The sequence below is a fragment of the Aspergillus foveolatus genome (assembly GCF_047715535.1).
Source record: "Aspergillus foveolatus strain CBS 279.81 unplaced genomic scaffold BDW70scaffold_16, whole genome shotgun sequence".
Classification (NCBI taxonomy): Eukaryota; Fungi; Ascomycota; class Eurotiomycetes; order Eurotiales; family Aspergillaceae; genus Aspergillus; species Aspergillus foveolatus.
Genome location: NW_027396080.1, coordinates 328,716 through 348,320, shown reverse-complemented (window position 1 = coordinate 348,320; position 19,605 = coordinate 328,716). Strand labels below are relative to the sequence as shown.

Genomic DNA, 19,605 nt, shown 5'->3' with positions numbered 1-19,605 from the left:
AGATAAGAAACGCAAAAAGGCAGAGAATATCGCGTAATTGAAGCGAAAAAAAGGAGTAATCAAAAGAATCAATAATCAACCGGTAATTGTCTTCTTTTTGAGAACACCGAGTCGTTCAAGCCTAGCCCAAGCCTGGTTCAAATCTGAACCTGGCTCAGGCCGGAAATCCAGCCCATCAAGGACTTTGATTGCTCCTCCTGTGCCTGCATAAAGCATAAGCTCGAAGACTCTACGCTTGAGTCTTGTTGCTTGATCTAAATGGGCTAGATGCTTTTGGTCCAACAACAAATCTGCTGGGGGGAGAGTGTAAGGATCATCGATTTCGGGGTCAGCGTGCGCTGTATCTTCGCCGTCTTCGCCATTCACTTGAAGCCGCTGGCCCTCACGTTCGAGCTGCTCCATAAGAGGCAGATCTAAGTCGAGACCATGACTGTGGCCGGAACGTCGTCCCTCGTTTGAAATTAGTGTCTGGGGGTGTGCCTTGCCGCTCCCGGTTAAGGCAGGTGGATAGAATCGGACTGTGAGAGGGTTATGCCGGATGTCTACTTTTTGGAGCGTGCAAGTGTTTGATTTGCTTGTGCGGCCGATCCGACTGAGGACCTGACAAATTCTCCGGAGCCGCGAGATGGAGTTGCCGGCCACAGTTAGCCGCGAGAGGCAGTTCATGCCGAGCAGTTCATTCACTCCCTCCAGAGAATTGAAGTTGAGGTTAAGGACTCTGACGTTGGGAAACTTTGTGGCGAAGTCCATGGGCAGCGCTTTCAAGCTACAAGTTGCGACGTCGAGAAGCTGCAGGCTCAGAAGAGGCGCTGAGGGTGAAAGTGTTTGTGCTGAAAGTTTGTTTGATGATAAGAATACCTTCCGGATATCCTTCAGCAAACCCAGGTCCAAATCAAGGGATTCGCCATCCGGAATTTCCTGTTCCCGTACGGACAATACCTCCAAGCCACGATTCTGGTCAAGACCTAAAATGGTGGATAGACAGTTCTGGTCCGCGTAAAGAAGAGTGAGCGCTGGGAATAGACCAACATTGAGCCTCCGCAGGCGATTATCCGAAACTCTCAAAGCCCGCAGCTTGGTTAGCGGGGAGGGTGTTGATATTGTTTCGAGACCATTGGAGCTGAGATCTAGCTGGGAAAGAGCAGAAAGGTGCTGAATGTTCCCAATGAACACCAACTCATTATGGCTCAGGTCTAGCTCACCCAAGCGAGTCCTGTTTGTAGATTGTTGTCAGTTGCCGAGCAGTCCACAGGACTAGAGACTACACTCACATCTCCGCTGTCTTGAAATCAATAGAAGCTAAGCGGTTATTTCTTAACTTCAGAGTCAAAAGTCCGTTTAGTCCAAAGACTCCCTCGATATTGCGGATATTATTGTTGTCCGCTATCAATTCTCTGAGGTGAATGAGGCCACTAACGGCGTCTAAGTTCTCCAGTTCGTTCCCAGAGATATCCAGATACTGCAAGTTCCCCAGGTGACCCCATGCTGTAAGATTAGAGAGGCAGTTATTCTGGATTCTCAAGTTCCTCAGTGTTGATGGAACGCCGCCCAACTGACCAATATCATTCTCCGAGACGTCCAATTCTTCAAGGCGAGGACAGAAATCGGCAAGTTTATGAAGAGTAATGAGCCCTTTGCGGCGCAGGATCAAGCGACGGAGATGCTCCCAGAATGGCTCATAAGGCTCAGCCTCCGTAATATTTCTGACCAAGTCTTCTGTTGCCAGAGCAAAGGTCCCGTGAATTTGACGTAGAGATGTTGGATGTGTGCGCTGAGCGACATAACTAACTTCAAGCTGTGACGGCTGGTCAATCTGATTGACTGTGAAGTCAGGAAGTGGACTGAGGTGGAAACTATAGCTTGTATCCAATCCGTTCTCCCGCGCAAATGCAAGGGACTCTTCGAAGTTTCCTTCGCCCGACCTAGGTTCGAGTTCATCTGGTGTCCTCGGGACTAGACTCTGGTCCTCAACTGTGTCCTCGTTCTGCTCGTCGATCTTGGATATAGAGCGCCGCGAGAACCCCTGTTCGTGTTCAAAGGACTGTAGTGCGAAATTCTCTGCGGCCGCAACATGCGCTTGTGAGGTAAGTGCAATCCTTCGGAGTTTAGAGGGGCTATCATCATCGCTATACTCGATTTGTGAGACGAGAGGGGAGGAGAAACTTATGGTCACGACTCGGGGTTGGTGGTTTTGGTTTTTCAGGAGGTGAGGAGGTTTGGACAAGCGACCTTCATGCAGCTTAATCTCGTGTTCAACATCCGATGATGCCGTGCTCTTGGGCACTTCAGTTCCCCATGACGTCTCTCTAGTCCCCGAAGTAGGGTTGCTAGCGGTTAACTGGCTGGTACCTGACTGAGCAGAGCTGAGATTGACCGACGGTGCTCCGGGTGCGTCTTCTTCGACGGGGTCTGATCCTTTACCATCAGCCTTATTTGTCTTTGATGCATGAGGAGCGGTTGCTCCGGCATGAGAAGAGTCTCTTGTCTTTTGCGGAGAGCTTGCATTCTCAGTTCTCATCAGCTCTTCCATTTCATCGACACTCAGGTCGGGAATGTCTTTGAAAGGATCTTCGTCACGATCCTTACATTGTTGGCTAGAAGGAGACTTCCTTTCGTCCTCTTTCACCCACAAATGTCGGAGACGATCATACGTGAATCCATTCACTTGTTCAGGTATCAGGTGAGACACGATATTCGAAGACAAGACACCCTTAGCGTGCGAACCCTGTGAGGAGCCGGTCTGAACCGAACGAGCACTGAAGTTCTTCGAGGAGGTCTCAGTGTTGAGCCTTAAAAAATCATAGAGATCATCTTCTTGGGTTGCTGGCGGCGTAGGAAGTTTGCGCTTCCGGAGCCTATCAGCGTCTCCACGCCCACTGTCATCACCTCCAAGATGCAAAGACGTAACGGATCCGCTAACGCCAAACTCCAGATCATCATGTTCTTGAAATTTCTTCAAATGACTCAAAATGCGCGGGTTTGGCTCCTTGGGTTCGCGCAGCCTGCGTAAATCAATGCCCTCCCTGCTAGGCGGTCGCGAGAATTCTTCTAGGGTTGACTCCTCTTCGTAACTCTCATTGCCGTCGTGCTCTTCAGTGTCGGTCTCATCCACCCTAGATAAACCACTTTTGGCCGTGCCTTGGGAGCGTATTAAATTCATAACCTTAGTCGCCTCATTGAGGAAATCCTGAGTTGTGATTGAACCTTTGCGAACCTCGTCTTTCCCGGAACATCCAATGAAGTTGGGCACATTTTGAGTCAATGTTTGGGGGGAGATTTCGTGTTTGTCGGACTCGGCTTGATGTGTTCGTCGATTCGGGGATGACTGTTTTCGCTCAAAGGATCCTGATTGGTGTGGGGTTGGAGTTCGTGGGCGATTCGTCGACTCAGAAAATGGCCCTTCCTCATTCTCGTCATATCTCAACCCGTGTTGCATCAGGCTTCGTTGAAGCAAGGACAGGTCGTCAAAAGCTTCACTATCCTCAATTGTTGCATCACCCAACATAGAGCCGTGGAACTGCCTGCCCATTCTTCGCCTCTTCGGCGTAGGATCTTTGACAGGGCTGCTAAGCGTAGTCTTGAGCTTCGGTCGAACGTCTCGCCGCCCTAGCAAGTTCGTCCCATTAGACGCTTCCGAATATCCACTGGTCTGCCTGTATGAGCGACCTCTTTGGACCTTCCCTTCAGCAGCTTGCAGGTTACCGGGCGGAGCAATGTTGGGTTCCGGGGAATCGGTATGCAGGAAATTCGTGTCGTAGGGGCTAGTATCGGAAAAGTCGAAATTATCTAACTGACCTTCGCCAAAGCGACTTATGCGAGGAGTTTGACTGTTACGGGACCTCGAATGATCCTGCCTCCGGCCGAGACGCTCGCCAGGGTGCAGGAAGTTTCGATTCTCGCCCTTACGGCGGGCTTCTTCCGATGGCGAGACTGGCTCGTCCCCATCCGATTGCTCCCCGAGGGTCTCCTCAAATTGGCTCATTCGCCGAAGAAGTTTATTATTCGTAAATGTGTCATGATTCGCAAAAAGCTTCAGGGGGCTTCCGGTCGAGGGCATGCCTCCGAGATTATTCGGTGACGCTGCCACGTGGGCGGATGAAGGTCGCGGCAAACTTAACGGATCAGTTTGCGGGTTGGTTTTGTTATAGAACGGCGGCGAGCTCCTAACTCTTGTACTGGGACGGATGAACGGAGTCAAACGATGGGAAGGGAAGCCTGTAGGAGAAAGCCGGTCGTTGTGGAAGGAGCGCTCTTCCGCATATGAATCCCCTTGCAGACTCGTGAATGCGCTTCGCCCTCGATAATCTAATGTTCCCATCGAGAGGTCCTGCGGAAGTGAGTGACTGGTAACGTCGAGCAGGTCTTCTTCCGCGGCGGCCTCAGCAGCAATATCATTCTGCTGATCATATAGGATAGTGTCACTCGCCCGAGAGTTTGGGCGACCCGTTGGCGCCAACTGTAGCTTCTCTAGTTTTGTTGTAACCTGTTTCAAGGCGGACTTGATGATTTCGGCCGTGCCCTCGCCGTCCACTGTGTTTGTCCGGGAAAAAGTAATGGGTGTGATATCCTCGTTTCGTAAGTCCTCCAAGCCGCTGGCAGAGCGCATCTGCGCAGTATCCGTCTGATCCCCATGGTTCTCCGTCATGTGTTCTGATAAGTGCGCGGACTGCTTTTTCTGTTGTTGCGCTTCTCCTATTCGCGGTTTTGTTGTTTGTTTGCCGTGGCGTTCCATGGTACGCGAACCTTGCCCAGAAACCGACTTCCCCGATGTCGTGCGCACACTCCCCCGGCTACTCTTCAGCGCGCGCCCTGGAGACTTTCCTTTCTTTTCCGCAGCCGAATTAGCGCTGAAGTTCCAACCGTCATCCGGCTGTTTCATCTGCGGGATCGGTGTGCTTCCTGCCAGCGGCGAACCCGGCGAGGGGGGCTTGAAAACGCTTTCCAAACCGATAGGAGCAAACAGATCGCGTTGTTCACCTGCAGGTATATCGCCATTCACCAGTCTCTTCCGCCACTCTGGGGTTCCCTGCTCGACACTCTCCTTCTTCGGCCTAATCTGAACGGTGCTTTGTTGCCCAACTTGGCTCGATGCGTTAGAAACCGATCGCAAGGGCGATTTTCCGTCCATGACGGACTGTTTCTTCCGCCCGGGGGTCGGGTTCGGCTTTGGGTTCGATATGTTTGGATACGGCGATCTTGGTTTGGAAGGCGTCTTCGGGGTGCGCGGGGTTCTGGGGGTCGGGGGCTCTCGTCTGATGTGATGGCACGGTCGTGGAATCTTTTTCTTTGTGTCGGACGATGGAGAGGGCTCGATTGAGCGTCGCGCGGGGACAGGAATGCGACTAGGTGTGATCTGTACACTGGAGCGGCGGGAGTGGCTGTTGATAGGTGAACGAGGGCGAGCAGGGCTGGTGGGAGTCCCTGGCAACGACACCCAGTCGTCTGAAAGGCTGTCCAGCCATGGCTGATTACTCATTGTCTGAGTATGAGAAGCAATCCTGCTGAAACCAGCTCAGCGCGATGCGGCAACAACTCTGCAGTGAATCCGAGCACTGCGGAAATTAATAAATGCAAGGAAAACATAGAGCAGCTGCACCAAGAAATGATGGGCACAGCAGTAAACAAATAGATCGATTAGTGATAGAGCAAGACGATAATAGAGGTATAGAGGATAAGATTCAAAGAGTATTTGATCCAAGCATTTTGTTCAGGTGGAGGGAAGCTAAGTAGAGCACTGAACTTGCTCTTGTTATTTGTGATGCGGCCAGCGACTCTTGGTTCTGGTGCTCGGGGCAACCCCAACGCTTCCATGGTCGACCTAGCTACCTCCAAGAGCTGAGCTGTCAGCCAGAGCCACCGCCGCTTGTTTTCATGCACTTTTATTTTCCTTGTACGAGCCCATTCCTCTTTTCGACACTCTTTGGTTCTCGAGATTCAATAAAACACTAAGCGCTCTTCAACTTTATCCTGGCGTCACCGAATCCCTTACTTGGCCGCTTCACGCGTCTAGCCCGCCGTGGATCGTGGAAAAGTACCTTACCCCTGCAGCAACGGCTTCCTGGATATGATACCGCACATATACAGAGTACCTGAGGTTGGCTGTAAGTGAGGGCTGACTTACTAGCCAACTACTTGTACTGTTGCTGGGTTCAGGATATTCTTGACCATGGTCTGACCACTGGATAGCATTTCTTGAATGGAATCATATCTGATATGCTGACACTCAACATGGCTTCATTCCCTATTCCTCGACGGCTATCGACCTGGGCTTGGAATTTGATATGCCCAATCACTTGGAGTCTAAGTCTGCTCAAATCGCTATTTTCGGTGCATTTCAATTGAATCTTCGGTCGGGACACGATCCTTGATGCAAGGAATGGCTTTCCATCCCACGCCTTACGCAGGTCCCGCGCAAGGCATGAAACATACAATTTCCGTTGGTCATTGCGAAGCCCAATTTCGACTAAGACTCGGGGCCCAGTTATAGTCGAGACTGGATATCAGCTGCTTGGCCACTTAGCGCCGCGTTTCACTCTATTGAGCTGCCGTTAAGCATGCATTACATGATAGGTCCTGATCTATCCTCCAGCCGCATGAAGATAAAAATATGCTGGGGCATGGGACCAATTTGGAAGCAAGTGTTGAGCGTTGATTGTTGTACACCATAGGTCGAGTCACGTAATGTCAATAGAGTGAATTTACATCGTCCTTCTTAATATGGAATCTCAGTTGACCGGGATAATGACACTTAGACAGCCGAAGAACCTGATATTAGATGCTTAGAGTCAAGCTTCATAGTAGCAGCCACTGCGTACGGTCCTCCAGGACCCCGGCCTAAGTTAACTTAGTTAATTGCTGTTACTAAAATAGCGGCATAATTTACACTATACCACGTGACAGGATCGCGACCCATGACACAAGCAGCCCGACCGTTGCTAGGGTATCCCAAGCCGGCGCGTTAAGTGGTTTTTCGCGTGCTCGGAGCTGACCTGAAAGAACGAAGAATTGTGCAGAGCAGGCTCGACCAGTCCTGGCCAACACACAGAACGCATCCGATGCTGGAGATATGAGGACTCGCCTGCGAAATCATCCATCCATCCTCTTCCCTCACTTCGACCGCTGTGGCCTGCGGCAGCACTGTAACTCCCAGAACACACCCCATCCATGACCCCCGCCTCCAGATGCCACCTGCACCCCGTCGACCAGTCTCTCCTTTAGCTCTCGAGACATGCGCGCCGCTCGACACCGAAACCGATATTTGTTCGCTGGCGGGCTCGGATGATGAGCTTGACCAGGGCCAGCTCCTAGCGCAGCGCCGGAGGATTGAAAGGCTCGGAGAGGCGTATCTGAAGGGCACACCTCTCTTCATTCTTTCCGCCTCTCTTCGAGGCCCGCTGGACAGAAATTGGGTAAATCCATGGAAAAAGAATAGGAGGAGCGACAACGGTCCGACGGAGCAACGAGTCATACCGGAAACCAACTCTTGCAAGCGCCGACATCACCAGAGCCTGCCGGTCGCCACTCATTCGAAATCGACAGATACGCGGCGAGCGTCATCTTACGCTGAGACACCTCGCAAAGTCGTGTCTAGGATTGACTCAAGGGACAGACAAATTCGGTTGGAACCACCAGCAGCTGGGAGTCGGTCTCCTCGTTTTACCCAACCAAACAGTACGGACACGCGCTGGTTGAAAAAGGACAATGTTTCTACGCGTTTTCAGAATATCGACCCTCCAACGTCTCCAACAGCCAGTATATCTATCCGTCAGCCGAAAGGAGGCGTGTCAACCGGCTCCCAATCAGCTAGCAGAGCAGGAACGGCCGGCCTTGAATCCCCTAAACCTCTGAGAATTCCGCAAACCAAGCCGTCGGTACATCATAAGTCAAGCCCTACGTCTAGACTGGAGATATATGCTGCTCTTTCAGATGGCCATACACCTGAAACTAATTCACGAAATGATGACTCGCAATCCGGAAACGGAGGTGGATCGGTTTATGTGGTATCATCATCATCTCAGTTACCGAAATTTGAATACCGGCTGAAACAACGCCGAGAATCATATGCAAAGGTAAAGAGGCGGTCTCTTCCTGAGCGGACAGAGGATAAATTTGGCGAAGCTGCGGCTGTTGAGAATGGGGCCGAACAGCCTCCGCGAAAGTCGCCTCTAGAGCTGTCTCCTGAACCTGTTGCTAGGCGAAATGCGGGGGACTCGCTAACTTGGACAAACACTTCTAATACCATTGAGAACCCTTCAGCAGAATTACTGGGCGAAGCGCAGGCTAGTCAGACAAAAATAAGTACCACAAGTGAAAACAACCTACCTTCCGCCCAACATGCACCTGGCAATCCGCCGCCTCCTGATAACCTTACGTCCCTCTATTCGATTGCAGTGTCTAAGGCCACTTCAAATCGTACTGAAGATCAAAGCAATGATCAACACTTTTCAACTCAAGCGGCCGTCATGATGGCACAGAAGTCTTTCCAAAATGACCTCCGAAGTCCGGGAGATACTCCACAGATGTCGGCAAAAAAACGACGGGCATCTCAATCATCAAGTAAACAATCCCCAAATCCAGTCAACATCACTCCATTCCACAAGCTGAATGTTCCTGGCCCGGATACTGTCGACGGAGTCGGTAACCGAGAGAATGGAGGAGTACCGCTGATCAGTACGCAATACATCATCGACGCCGCGACTCCTTTCACGTTCAGTACGGAGAAGAAAGCTGGATTCCGCACGCTATCGTCTGCCATGGATAAATCAAAGACCAAAAAACGAAGAAAAACTAGCTTTGCAGTATCGTCACCATCTGAAGCTCCATCGGATCATCCGACATCCGACGAAGACGGTGCTAAGAATGCAATGCAGGATCAGCCCGCAGAAACCGGTGCTTCGCCTTCCGGATCGCAACGGAGCGCTTTCCCAATGACTTTGACCGGCACAACGCCACCGACGGCTCAGGAGGCTCTAAACGCGGAGAGCTTTGATTTAAGCCAGGCGATTGCGGAGGCTGGCAGCTGGCTGCAACAAAGCTTCGAGATCAATAAGGACATCACTCATTGCAGGACTACTGCCCTTCCTCAGTCTTATTCGGCAAACACAACACATTGAACTGGAATGTCATTCATCATAACCGTATTTCGCATTTCTCGCATTTCCCTAGAGACTATGTGGCGTACTTAACGATACCTAAGAAGAGGTTTGCTGTCATGTCCTCTTGCCGCGCGATTTGATATAGCATAGCGATTTGTTATTTTGCTCATAGCTTGTTTGGGTGCGGATCCATATTATCATAATTTTACTACCATGAATATATTACTCTGTAGTGAATACTCCTATGATCTACTTGATTGCTTGACCTGAAATATGACGTTGGAGATGGTCTGAGCTTCGTCTTGGCGCAGCGGAGCTGCGATAACACCTCCGCAAAGGAGCCGCCTGTCTAGCTTCGCTGTCCACCACATCTTTGCCTATGGCGTGAGTCACGTCAAAATGGCTCTGACCTCTGTATGTAATTCGTGGCTATAACTGACGTACTATGCGACTTACTAATGCGCTCTGAAACAGTGGAAAGCATTCAACTTCTTCGATGTGTCCCCGGTGAAGCTTCCTGAAGACAGTGCGTCCTTATTTAATGTACGACCCATATTCCCCTTCAGCCTTTAGCATTTCCACCGAATCTGACTTCTTTGCTAGTCCGAAGCTTCCTGCTTATGTTCCGGCTCGGCTAATCTCTTCCTCGGGACCACTGACGGATTCGTGCACACCATTTCTTCATCCTTCAAGGTCGTCCAGTCCTTCAAAGCCTCTGATAATGGCTCGATCACCCATATAAAACAGCTGGAAGGGACATCGCTTCTCGTGACGATAGCAGAGGATCTATTGACTGAGCCAGTGCTGAAAGTCTGGGCTCTCGACAAGCCCGAGAAAAAGACAGGGATTCCGCGCTGTTTGTCGACTACACCCGTACAAAATGCACGGAGGCTGTTTCCTGTATGTCGCTCCTACATTAGGCGGTGTAGTTCACAACTGAGATTACTCACCCATAGGTATCCGCTTTTGCGGCGCTTGGAGATTTGTCCCAAGTTGCAGTTGGTTTCGGCAACGGCTCCGTCGCGATTATTCGAGGCGACTTAATACATGACCGCGGCGCGCGACAACGTATCGTATTCGAATCGGAGGAGCCCATCAGCGGGCTTGAGGTACAAAGTGGGCCGGTTACTACCCTCTATATCTCCACGACGAACCGGATTTTGGCGCTCGTGATTTCCGGTCGAGGACAGGGACAACCGGCACGAGTATTGGAAGACACAGGATGCGGCCTTGGCTGTATGACTCTGGACAGAGAAAGCGGCGACGTCCTTGTAGCTCGAGAGGACGCGATATATACGTACGGTCCCCATGGACGGGGCCAAAGTTATGCTTTCGAAAGCCCTAAGAGCTCCATCAACATTTTCAAAGACTATGTTACTTTGGTTTGCCCCCCTAGAGGTGGAACTCCAGGGTCAACAGGACTGCAGACTCTTGGTGTTGGTAGAGATGAACTATTCAGCTCTGCCACTTTCACTCTCTTAGATACTGACCTCAAGTTCATCGCCCATTCGGAGTCTCTCGTGTCGTCGGTAAGACAGATCTTCAAAGAATGGGGCAGTCTCTATCTCCTCACAACCGATGGAAAGGTAGGCATGCAGCAAATCGTATCTCAAAGATGCTAATGTTGCTTAGATTTATCGGTACCGAGAGAAGAGCCTTCAACAAAGACTCGAGATTCTTTACCAGCGCAATCTCTATATCCTGGCCATCAACCTGGCGCAGAAGATCGGTGTTGACGCGTATCAACAAAACACCATATACCGCAGGTACGGAGATTATCTGTATCAGAAAGGAGATTACGACACCGCAATGCAACAATATTTGAGAGCCATTGACAACACGGAACCGTCTCAAGTTATTAGGAAGGTTAGTCCTCTTTACTCGGTCGTAACGGTATATTCACAAGTTGTAACTAGTACCTCGACACCCAACGAATCCATAACCTTATAGAATACCTGGAAGAATTGCACGACCACGACCGAGCCTCAGTGGACCACACCACCTTGCTTCTCAATTGTTACGCGAAATTGAAAGACACCAAAAAATTAGATGCTTTCATTAAGGCACCCGGTGAACTTAAATTTGATCTAGAGACAGCCATTGCCATGTGCCGGCAAGGCGGGTACTATGAACAAGCTGCCTATCTAGCTACGAAATACGGCGAGAATGACATGGTCGTGGATATACTGGTTGAGGATTCCAAAAAGTACGCCGAAGCGCTGGAGTACATTTGGAGGTTGGAGCCTGCGTTGGTATGCATAATATGATGAACGCCGTATGTTCTATTGCTTACCGGTCCAAGGCTTACAGCAACCTGATGAAGTATGCCCGTGTGCTGCTGTCGAATTGCCCTTCAACGACTACGGAGCTTTTTATAGAATACTATGGAGGAGATTACCAACCAAGGACGCAACAAGTCGAGCCGCTACCTGAGCCTCAGACACAAAACGGCAATCCTTTACAGAGCTTGGCTGCATTTCTTCCATTGCCTTTGCTCAAGACTGGTTTAAGTTCAACGGCGACGGAAACAGTTGAGACTCAAGCCCCTGAGGTTCAGGAAGAACGCGCGCCAGAGTACCAGATCCCCAAACCACGCACCGCATTCTCAGCCTTTGTTGGTCACCCACAAGAGTTCATTACATTCCTAGAGGCACTTATCAGCAAAGAGGACTTTTTCTTCAGGAACGAGGATAAGGTTGATCTCTACACAACGCTTTTTGAAATGTATCTCAATGCAGCGGGACGACAGAAGGATACGGCAGAGAAGGAAAAGTGGCAGAATAAGGCTAAAAAACTGATTGAAGGGAAAGATGTGAGTATAGTGTTCTCCGATTTTTCTCCCTTCTCCTTTATCTTTTCTTTGCTTTTTGCTGGGGGGAAACTGACAACCCCCAGATTCCGATTTCAACCTCTAGTGTTTTACTGCTCTCCGATTTATCGGAGTTTCAGGAGGGCTCTACACTTGTCCGGGAACAAGCTGGTCTTCGATCGGATATATTTCGATCTTTCACTGCCGCCAAAGATACACAGGGAGCTATTAGGGCGTTGAAAAAATACGGCCCTGAAGAGCCTCAACTATACGTGGATGCATTGACATACTTCACATCAAGTCCGAAGATCCTGGAAGAGGCTGGCGACGAGCTGGATGCTGTCCTGAAGAGAATATCTGAGGATGGCCTGATGTCACCACTCCAAGTGATCCAAGCACTCAGCAACAATGCGGTCGTGACTATGGGAAGGGTCAAGAAGTATCTAAGCGACAACATCGAGCGGGAACGCAAGGAAATATCTTCAGTATGGTCATCTACTTTTAGCTCACATGGATCCCACTAACACGCAGCTTAGAACCGTCGCCTGATATCAAGCTACAGCACTGAAACTGAGGCGAAAATGCAGGAGCTGGAACAGCTGGGTTCCAAACCCGTTGTGTTTCAGGCGCGTCGATGTACGTCCTGTAATAGGTCTCTCGATCTCCCTACCGTCCACTACCTCTGCAAGCACTCCTTCCACCAACGTTGTCTCAACACGATAGGAGAAGATGCCCAATGTCCAGCTTGTGCACCGGATAATTCAACCATAAAGGCTATTCGGCGGAGGCAGATTGAATCAGCAGATCAGCATGATCTATTCAAGGCAGAGCTCCAACGGTCGAAGGACCGATTTGGTGTGATAAGTGAATTTTTTGGAAGAGGTGTGATGCGTCCACAAACCACGATGGAATAGAAATACCATGGCTTGCTTCTCATGACGCATTGTACCTCCGTGAATAACTATATATTTATAACGAAACTATATATTTATAACGAACTGCTGCTGCCTGAAATGCAAGGTGTGCAAGTTTATCTTATCACCACGTGAATCCGCGTCACTTCAGATTCGAAACGCGTTGAGGGAGAGCCCCTCATCAATTGAAGCAATTTGAGCCATCATCGCCTCTGATTTACTTTCTTACATATCCTGGACCTACATATATGAGATGTCCCTTAATCGTGTAATCCAAGATTCCGATGACGACGAGGAACCTTTCGAGGAGCCGCCCCGCGAGCGAACGGACCGCGTTTCTGTGGTAAATGATAAAATGCAGCATGACGCAGGTATCCAGGCTCAAGACGCCAGCCACGATTCCCATATTGGAGTAGACTTCGATTTATTTCTTCAATCACAAAATGATCCGCAAACAAATCCGTCCGCTTCCCAGCAGCGCAGGGAAGAACGGTGGATACCATCTACGGGGCACACTGGATCATCCGGTATGAGACACCTGAGAGTCGAGAGATAGTTGACAAAACTGCTTGAAAACGTTTATGCATGGGTCATTAACACAGCATCGTCTGCTATTAGGAAACATGACGACGGAAATTGGCCTTGCACAACAGCGGCTGTTTGACGATGACCAGCAAGCGCAATTTCCTCCCCAGCGGACCATAACCTACGAACCCGAACAAGTACAAGATGATAATTATGCAATGGCCGCACCTGACGACATCCCTGAGGCTCACGAGCTTTCAAATATATCGGCACAAGGCCAATCCTTCTGCACTGAGCCCCACGGGGCCGACATAAGCGACTGGTCGCAGACAGCTTCATACAATATCTTTGACTCGTCATCCCACACCTCTCGCAACTTACTCAACGGAGCAGGCTTTGATTATGACTCAAACATCACAGCTCGAACAGAAGCTATGCAGAATTTTGAACTTCGCCGATGGACCACAATGCAGGGAACGACTTCGTCGCCGCACGATACGGAACCGTTCTCATCAATCATTTCTCCTCGGCTATCAAGAGCAAAGAGTGACAATGCCACTCTCAATAGTGCTCAGCTGTCGTCTGTTAGTGTTGATGAACTTTCACTAACTGTCACGATGGAAGCGCCCAATATTGAGGTGAAGGGCTGCAAGAAGAAGCAGGCTGTAGTTGCGAACGACGATGATGATGAGCTTTCCCTCCCACAATTTCATGAACTACCACCTACTAAACCTGAAAAGCGCAAGCCAGGCCGACCCTCGAAGAGAGCGAAAGTGGACGACACGGTTAGCAAGGGCGCCATCACTAGGCCTGCAGATATTTCACCTGAAGAGAACCAAGGGTCCGCAGTTCCAGGTGCTCCAGGCGGCATGGCTGTAGACGTTGCTCCGCCACAAAACATTATTGATGATTTCACGCATGATAACCAGAACGAACAGCCGGCCGTGCCTGCGCTAGAACAAAGTTTACAAACACCCGCCACGTCGACCAAAGAGCCCAAGAAAAAGAAGCTGAAACGCGGCAAAACAACTTCGGTAACTTTGACGAAGACCTACGAGTCAGATATCGAAGATGACGTGATCTGGGTCGAACAGAGACCTGCTACACCTATTGACGAAGACAACAAACCCTCCAACCCTACCAAACCAAGCGGCAATACAGTTGCAGAACAAACATCAGCACCTAAAAAGCGTGGTCGCAAAAGGAAGAAGACGTCCGAGCAGCTCGATCAAAGAACGCCCGTACCACTAGAAGTAGACGAGCAGGATGCGCAAACAACAACCTCTAATGAAGCAGACGATACGCCACAATTGAATGACACCCACAACGATTCCGGCGTATTGGTTGTCCTCAAAACTAAAAACACAACCGATGCGCAGACCTCGGATATCATGGAACCTATAACCAAAGACCAAGCACTCCTTGACCTCCACCCACCAACCTCACCTGCCAAACTCTCTGAGCACGCACAACCAGCCCAACAACCCCCCGAAACACCCCAGAAGCGGACAGACTCGAAGACCCCATCTGTAAAGGGACCCGGTAAACACAGTCCCATCTCGTCAACCAGCAGAGTCCCCTACCGTGTCGGACTCAGTAAGAAGGCTCGAATTGCACCCTTACTGAAAATCATTAAGCGATGATCTTGCCATCTTCTTCTACTTACTTTGTCCTTCCTGGCTTCTGCAGGATGAGGTAACTTACTCCTGCTGCTCTTCCAATTCATAATCATATCATTTCCTCAATCATATGATGCGTTACGTTGTCGTTGAGCGAACCGGCTTCCATGGAGTTTGATCTTGAGACTTTTATTTGTTTATACCAGTTTGCTTTTCTGATGTATATTTAGCCTCCGATGTTATCGTTGCTATACTGTTGACTTGGGGGTTTACACGGCGCCTGATTATTGCTCACGGATGATTCATGCTGCATGGATACCGGCGTTGAAAAGAAGGTGTTTGCTGGCGACAGTCTAACGAAGACTCCTATATTGACAGGACATGGACGGCCAATTCCGAAACGTAGCAAGGTTGGGCCTGAGTGGTATGCCGCCTATATGAAGTGTTCTTTTTATATCCTCACCTTTGTGTCATTGAATCTCTGTTCAAATGCGCGTTGTTCTAGGCGGCATGTTGCCCTCGTATTTACTGAAATGGATTATCCCTCTCGGACACCACTGCAAAGAACCGGCTCCCTTTCATATATGCATAATCAAGTAGGGGGGGAAATGAGATTATAATCGTGAGGTTTCATACTCTACCTACGTGTCCAGCTTGTAGAAACCAATGTCAATAACGAAGGTCTAAAACATAACTCATAACCTTTGAAGTTCGAGAAACAATGACGACCGGTATACGACCAGTACTGTTTATACCGCCATAAAACATTCACACGGGGCACATCTGGTATTGATTGGTCAGTTGATTGGGAACAAGTCAAGGGATGTATTGACGGATCACAGCAACGCCAAGGCAAATAAGAATATCGAAGCCAATGTCAGAGAAGTTCGACCAAAGCGCGAGCTTGCATTTGACTTAAAGAACTTCTTGTCTCTGTTGATACTATCGCCCAATGGGTCTGATCCGACGATGCCGGGCCCTGCTTGTTGATTGCCGTCCAAGAAGTCGCTCTCGCAATAACCGGCGTTGGGCTGACAACCTTCTCCGCAGTATTCGGTTGTGTTACCGCAGTAGCCCTTTCCACCACAGCACATGCCGAAGTCGGACCCGATGCATGACACTTTCCCACCACATTTCCCATCAGTCGAGATGTCTTCCAAAGGCGGATTCGGCTTGGGGTTTCCTGGGACCTTAACCTGGTCATCTCGGCGATACCAATTTTGTACCGGGTCACCAAGGCATTCTCCGACAGTCACTGCACGATATCCGTCTGCCATAAGCTTCTGCAACATGTGCTCCGTGAGATTGTGGACGGTCTGCTCGTGTACATCATGCGCGATGACAAGCCAGGATTTATAGAAGCTTCTCTCGCGAGCTAAGTTCTCATCAAAGATGTCCTTGGAGCGTTGGATCGTGTCTGGACTGTCATGGCTATAGTCTTCTGTATCAATATCGTAAAGGATTACGTGGTATCCGAGGTCGCCCATGTCGCTTAGACAGCCAGTATCCGTGGTGCAGCTGGAGTACGGCGGACGCATGTAGGTAGGAAAATAGCCAAGGATGTTTCGGAGGGCCACTTCGTTCCACAGAAGCTGAGTGCGGCGCTGGACTTGAGAGATTTTGTTTAGATCTTGATGAGACCAGGTGTGACTGGCCACCTGATGTCCGCTAAGCACCATGCGCTGGATGAGTGGAGCCCAGGGAACTTCCGGGCTGTCAATCTGGCCCTTGCCGTTGTTGTTTCCGGTGACAAAAAAGGTTACCTTAGCGTCATATTTGTCTAGAAGATCGAGAAGGTCACGGGTATACTGGTTGGGTCCGTCATCGTAGGTTAAAGCAACGGTTCCGGGGGTAGTGCAAGAGCGAATCGCGGTTGGGCCGTACGCAACTTTCCCGAGCTTTGGTCGAGGAATAGCCTCTGTCGAAGGACCTCCTGGAGTGGCATGGGCGTCGCAATGGCCATAGTCGATCTGGCAATCCGGGGAGCGACAATGAGCTGTAGTGTTCCCGCAGTATCCTGTGTGTATTCTTAGCCCAGCTTCTCACTTGCACCCGGAATACATACCTGCAGTAGAACAGCAATTGCCGTTGGAGCAGCGACCATAACCTGCACCACATCTCGCACCTCCAAGATCACGTTCAAGCAGATTCTGAATGGTTCCAGGACCCTGAAGATGGGAAGCAACCTGAACGGTTTCGTAGTCAGATGGAAGATCAATGATATTGCGTCCGAAGACACTCGGCATAAAATTCAGACTCGAAGCAATCAAAAGATAGGGTACGTGCATCTTGAGAATCCTCTCGTCTGGTAAAGAATTTTGGGAGAAATGATATATGATATGGGATGGTCCGTAAAGCGTACTTCAGGCGTAGAACAGAAGGAAGAGAATGAAGAAGAAAAGAGGCGTGAGAGAGAAGAGTTGCGGCACTGTTGACCCGGCTTTCCTCATGGCCTCAGGGAAGGCACACTCGAGGTGGCACAACATTGCCGGTAGGTCGCTTTGGGCAGGCACGTTTGGGACGGAAACTATGAACAACATCGAAGATCAGCTTGGGCAACTAAATAAGCCGATTACGAGCTCGACTTACAACGAAAATCACGATGCAAACGTTCGACGGGAATTGCAGATATAGTCTGCACTTTGAGGACAAGACGTCGGGATTCCGAACCCCGTCGGAAGGTTGGTAGACTATGCAGAGGCACTGGGGATACTTTGAACGGCTATTGAGCAGTAGCTTTCAGAGAGTGTCTTCACAGGTTTGATATTCTATCCTTAACAGCTCGCCCAGCGCAGGTGATGAGTTCTAGCCAAAACATTCAAGTTACAATGGGATTCCCAGCCCACAAATCAATGCTAGACTACATACCAGTAATTATCTTTTCTTTAGGCAACAACTGACGGTATTAGTCGTAGATCATTGGTGAGATTCGGCTACTGTACAGGTTAGATGCGAAAGTACAGAAATATTTCAGGACATGCTCACCTCCAGGTTATCTTCACCAACAGCTGAGAAGATAAACGGTGCCAGGGTAGAAAGATGAGGACCGAATTTCGCCGGTACCGTCCTCGCTAAGCATCCGACAGCAGCAATCAAATGGCGACGGTGGACAGTGCTTAGTTGAGGAGAGTTGAACCGTTCGACGAGTTCAGAAACAAGGATACCAAACTGCTCGTCCGAAAAGTAAACAACCAATGCTGAAATAGCAGCTAATGCCCGTTTGGTGACAACAGTACCAGCTGTATCGTTATCAATGATAGACATGACTGCCTTTTCCAAAGCCGTCAACTCGCTCTCCTGGAGAAGTGTACCAAAACACGAGGCCACTTGTATGACAACATCAATCGCATCGCTGCTGAAACCTTTGGCAGGATCCTTTTCCAGCATTCCTTTTGTGACTGAGCCTCTCCGCTTATGGGGCCCAGGTCCGATCAAACGGGGAATGAGAACTTCAGAAACCGCAGAGTATGCCATATTAGCGTCAGTGCTAGGGGCTTGGTTTGGCTGAGGCCGTGGTAGTGCTGTTACAATGACCCGCAATGCGGTGTTTGGGACGGAGGTGTCCATGGTCTGGGAGGTAGTGAGGTTCGATAGCCTCTCAAGCAGCGTCCTTAGGCCTTCGAGGGGTAATCGGACAACAAGAGGCCCAAGACTGTAATAATAAAGCAGATATCAGCTCCAAGTACCAAGTATATCAAGGGCTGCAACGAACCATTTCAGTGCTTGGTTTTGAACATCCCCGTGTTGGTCATCCAACGCCTTCAGCAAGCCCTCGGCGAGTCTGGTTGCGGAGGCCTGATCGTGGGCCAGGTAAGAGGAGCTGGGATTGCTGAGAATACCGTAAAGGTCATTTAAAGACATATATCGCATATCAGGGTCCGGATCATTTAGCTTTGACAGCAAACCATTGAGGTTTTGTTGGATCGTGTGTCGATCTCCCATCGTGAACACAACCCCGCGCTGGGCACGAGATGAGGCTATAGGACAGTATTCAGTCCGTTCAAGTCCAAGTAACCGGTCAGCGTACGGTATTTGATAGACTCGTCAGTAAGAAGGATAGAGAGGGAGTTGGCGGAAGCAAGAAGAGTGACAAAGGTGCTGTTGTATCTACTCCGTGAGTTGTGAATTAGAGAGGATGAGGGAGGGAATTACGACTTCTGCCTGAGGCCGCAAAGAAGCTAAGCTTCTACGGGATACCAGATAGACCTGTTAAGCAACTACAAGGTGAATGAAGACAGTAAGTCTTATCACGCATATTATAAAACAGCGACCAAATAGGTACGGATAGGTTTAGACTCCTCTGAGATACTGAGCATTTGAGCATTAATTCAACCGGTTGGTATGGCTGTTTAATATAGTACTTTAACCCTCCAAGATACTACGGTTAAACGCCAAGAGTTCCCCGCAACTCCCGAGGTCACTCCTCTTCGTCTTCCTCCCCGAAGCTCAATCACAGTCCCAACCCTGGACCCCGTCCGGGTCTGTGCTTTTTGGGTCTCAACATTTACCAAGTCGCTGACCGATGGTATGATGTGGTCTATGTGCCGGAATTCCCGGCTCAAGGTCGAGCTCGCGGTCGGACAATGACGTGTGCCATGCATGCTGGCAATAGTTCTGCCGGCTTTTAACCGAATACAATATCT

General features: G+C 49.8%; 6 protein-coding genes across 6 annotated transcripts; 3 read left to right on the top strand and 3 right to left on the bottom strand.

Moving 5' to 3' along the window:
• Nucleotides 1–75: 75 nt before the first annotated feature.
• BDW70DRAFT_158817 (uncharacterized protein) lies at nt 76–5,476 on the bottom strand (the record flags this gene model as incomplete). Its single annotated transcript, XM_073740589.1, has 2 exons — nt 76–1,213; nt 1,272–5,476. 2 exons carry the CDS (start codon nt 5,474–5,476, stop codon nt 76–78), a joined length of 5,343 nt encoding a protein of 1,780 aa, XP_073597302.1.
• A 1,335-nt stretch (nt 5,477–6,811) lies between these two features.
• On the top strand, nt 6,812–9,294 carry BDW70DRAFT_133881 (uncharacterized protein). The gene has a single exon (XM_073736397.1). The coding sequence runs from the start codon at nt 7,182–7,184 to the stop codon at nt 9,111–9,113; it is 1,932 nt and encodes a 643-aa protein (XP_073597301.1). The 5' UTR covers nt 6,812–7,181; the 3' UTR covers nt 9,114–9,294.
• Nucleotides 9,295–9,480: 186 nt separating this feature from the next.
• Nucleotides 9,481–12,997, top strand: BDW70DRAFT_133880 (tethering complex subunit PEP5). The gene is made up of 9 exons (XM_073736396.1): nt 9,481–9,509; nt 9,570–9,638; nt 9,699–9,995; nt 10,052–10,681; nt 10,728–10,961; nt 11,012–11,347; nt 11,398–11,907; nt 11,991–12,389; nt 12,441–12,997. The coding sequence occupies exons 1-9, from the start codon at nt 9,495–9,497 to the stop codon at nt 12,816–12,818; spliced, it is 2,868 nt and encodes a 955-aa protein (XP_073597300.1). The 5' UTR covers nt 9,481–9,494; the 3' UTR covers nt 12,819–12,997.
• A 561-nt stretch (nt 12,998–13,558) lies between these two features.
• On the top strand, nt 13,559–15,230 carry BDW70DRAFT_133878 (uncharacterized protein). The gene is made up of 2 exons (XM_073736395.1): nt 13,559–14,030; nt 14,089–15,230. Exon 2 carries the CDS (start codon nt 14,213–14,215, stop codon nt 14,984–14,986), a length of 774 nt encoding a protein of 257 aa, XP_073597299.1. The 5' UTR covers nt 13,559–14,030; nt 14,089–14,212; the 3' UTR covers nt 14,987–15,230.
• A 386-nt stretch (nt 15,231–15,616) lies between these two features.
• On the bottom strand, nt 15,617–17,603 carry BDW70DRAFT_28427 (chitin deacetylase CDA6). Its single transcript, XM_073743683.1, has 3 exons — nt 17,552–17,603; nt 17,028–17,489; nt 15,617–16,979 (listed from the first exon to the last, which is right to left on the bottom strand). The coding sequence occupies exons 2-3, from the start codon at nt 17,248–17,250 to the stop codon at nt 15,799–15,801; spliced, it is 1,404 nt and encodes a 467-aa protein (XP_073597298.1). The 5' UTR covers nt 17,251–17,489; nt 17,552–17,603; the 3' UTR covers nt 15,617–15,798.
• On the bottom strand, nt 17,604–19,054 carry BDW70DRAFT_28426 (uncharacterized protein). Its single transcript, XM_073743682.1, has 3 exons — nt 18,675–19,054; nt 17,948–18,614; nt 17,604–17,898 (listed from the first exon to the last, which is right to left on the bottom strand). The coding sequence occupies exons 1-3, from the start codon at nt 18,902–18,904 to the stop codon at nt 17,896–17,898; spliced, it is 900 nt and encodes a 299-aa protein (XP_073597297.1). The 5' UTR covers nt 18,905–19,054; the 3' UTR covers nt 17,604–17,895.
• Between the last annotated feature and the right edge of the window lie 551 nt (nt 19,055–19,605).

What these genes read in the sequence shown, in the direction of transcription:
- BDW70DRAFT_133881 (XM_073736397.1), top strand. Translation starts at nt 7,182, where the DNA reads ATGCCACCTGCACCCCGTCGACCAGTCTCTCCTTTAGCTCTCGAGACA.
- BDW70DRAFT_133880 (XM_073736396.1), top strand. An exon ending in ATGCACGGAGGCTGTTTCCT is followed by an intron (nt 9,996 to 10,051) that starts GTATGTCGCTCC and finishes ACTCACCCATAG; the next exon opens with GTATCCGCTTTTGCGGCGCT. An exon ending in AACTGATTGAAGGGAAAGAT is followed by an intron (nt 11,908 to 11,990) that starts GTGAGTATAGTG and finishes GACAACCCCCAG; the next exon opens with ATTCCGATTTCAACCTCTAG.
- BDW70DRAFT_133878 (XM_073736395.1), top strand. Translation starts at nt 14,213, where the DNA reads ATGGCTGTAGACGTTGCTCCGCCACAAAACATTATTGATGATTTCACG.
- BDW70DRAFT_28427 (XM_073743683.1), bottom strand. Translation starts at nt 17,250, where the DNA reads ATGCACGTACCCTATCTTTTGATTGCTTCGAGTCTGAATTTTATGCCG. An exon ending in CAATTGCTGTTCTACTGCAG is followed by an intron (nt 16,980 to 17,027) that starts GTATGTATTCCG and finishes GAATACACACAG; the next exon opens with GATACTGCGGGAACACTACA.
- BDW70DRAFT_28426 (XM_073743682.1), bottom strand. Translation starts at nt 18,904, where the DNA reads ATGGGAGATCGACACACGATCCAACAAAACCTCAATGGTTTGCTGTCA. An exon ending in CAAAACCAAGCACTGAAATG is followed by an intron (nt 18,615 to 18,674) that starts GTTCGTTGCAGC and finishes TTATTATTACAG; the next exon opens with TCTTGGGCCTCTTGTTGTCC.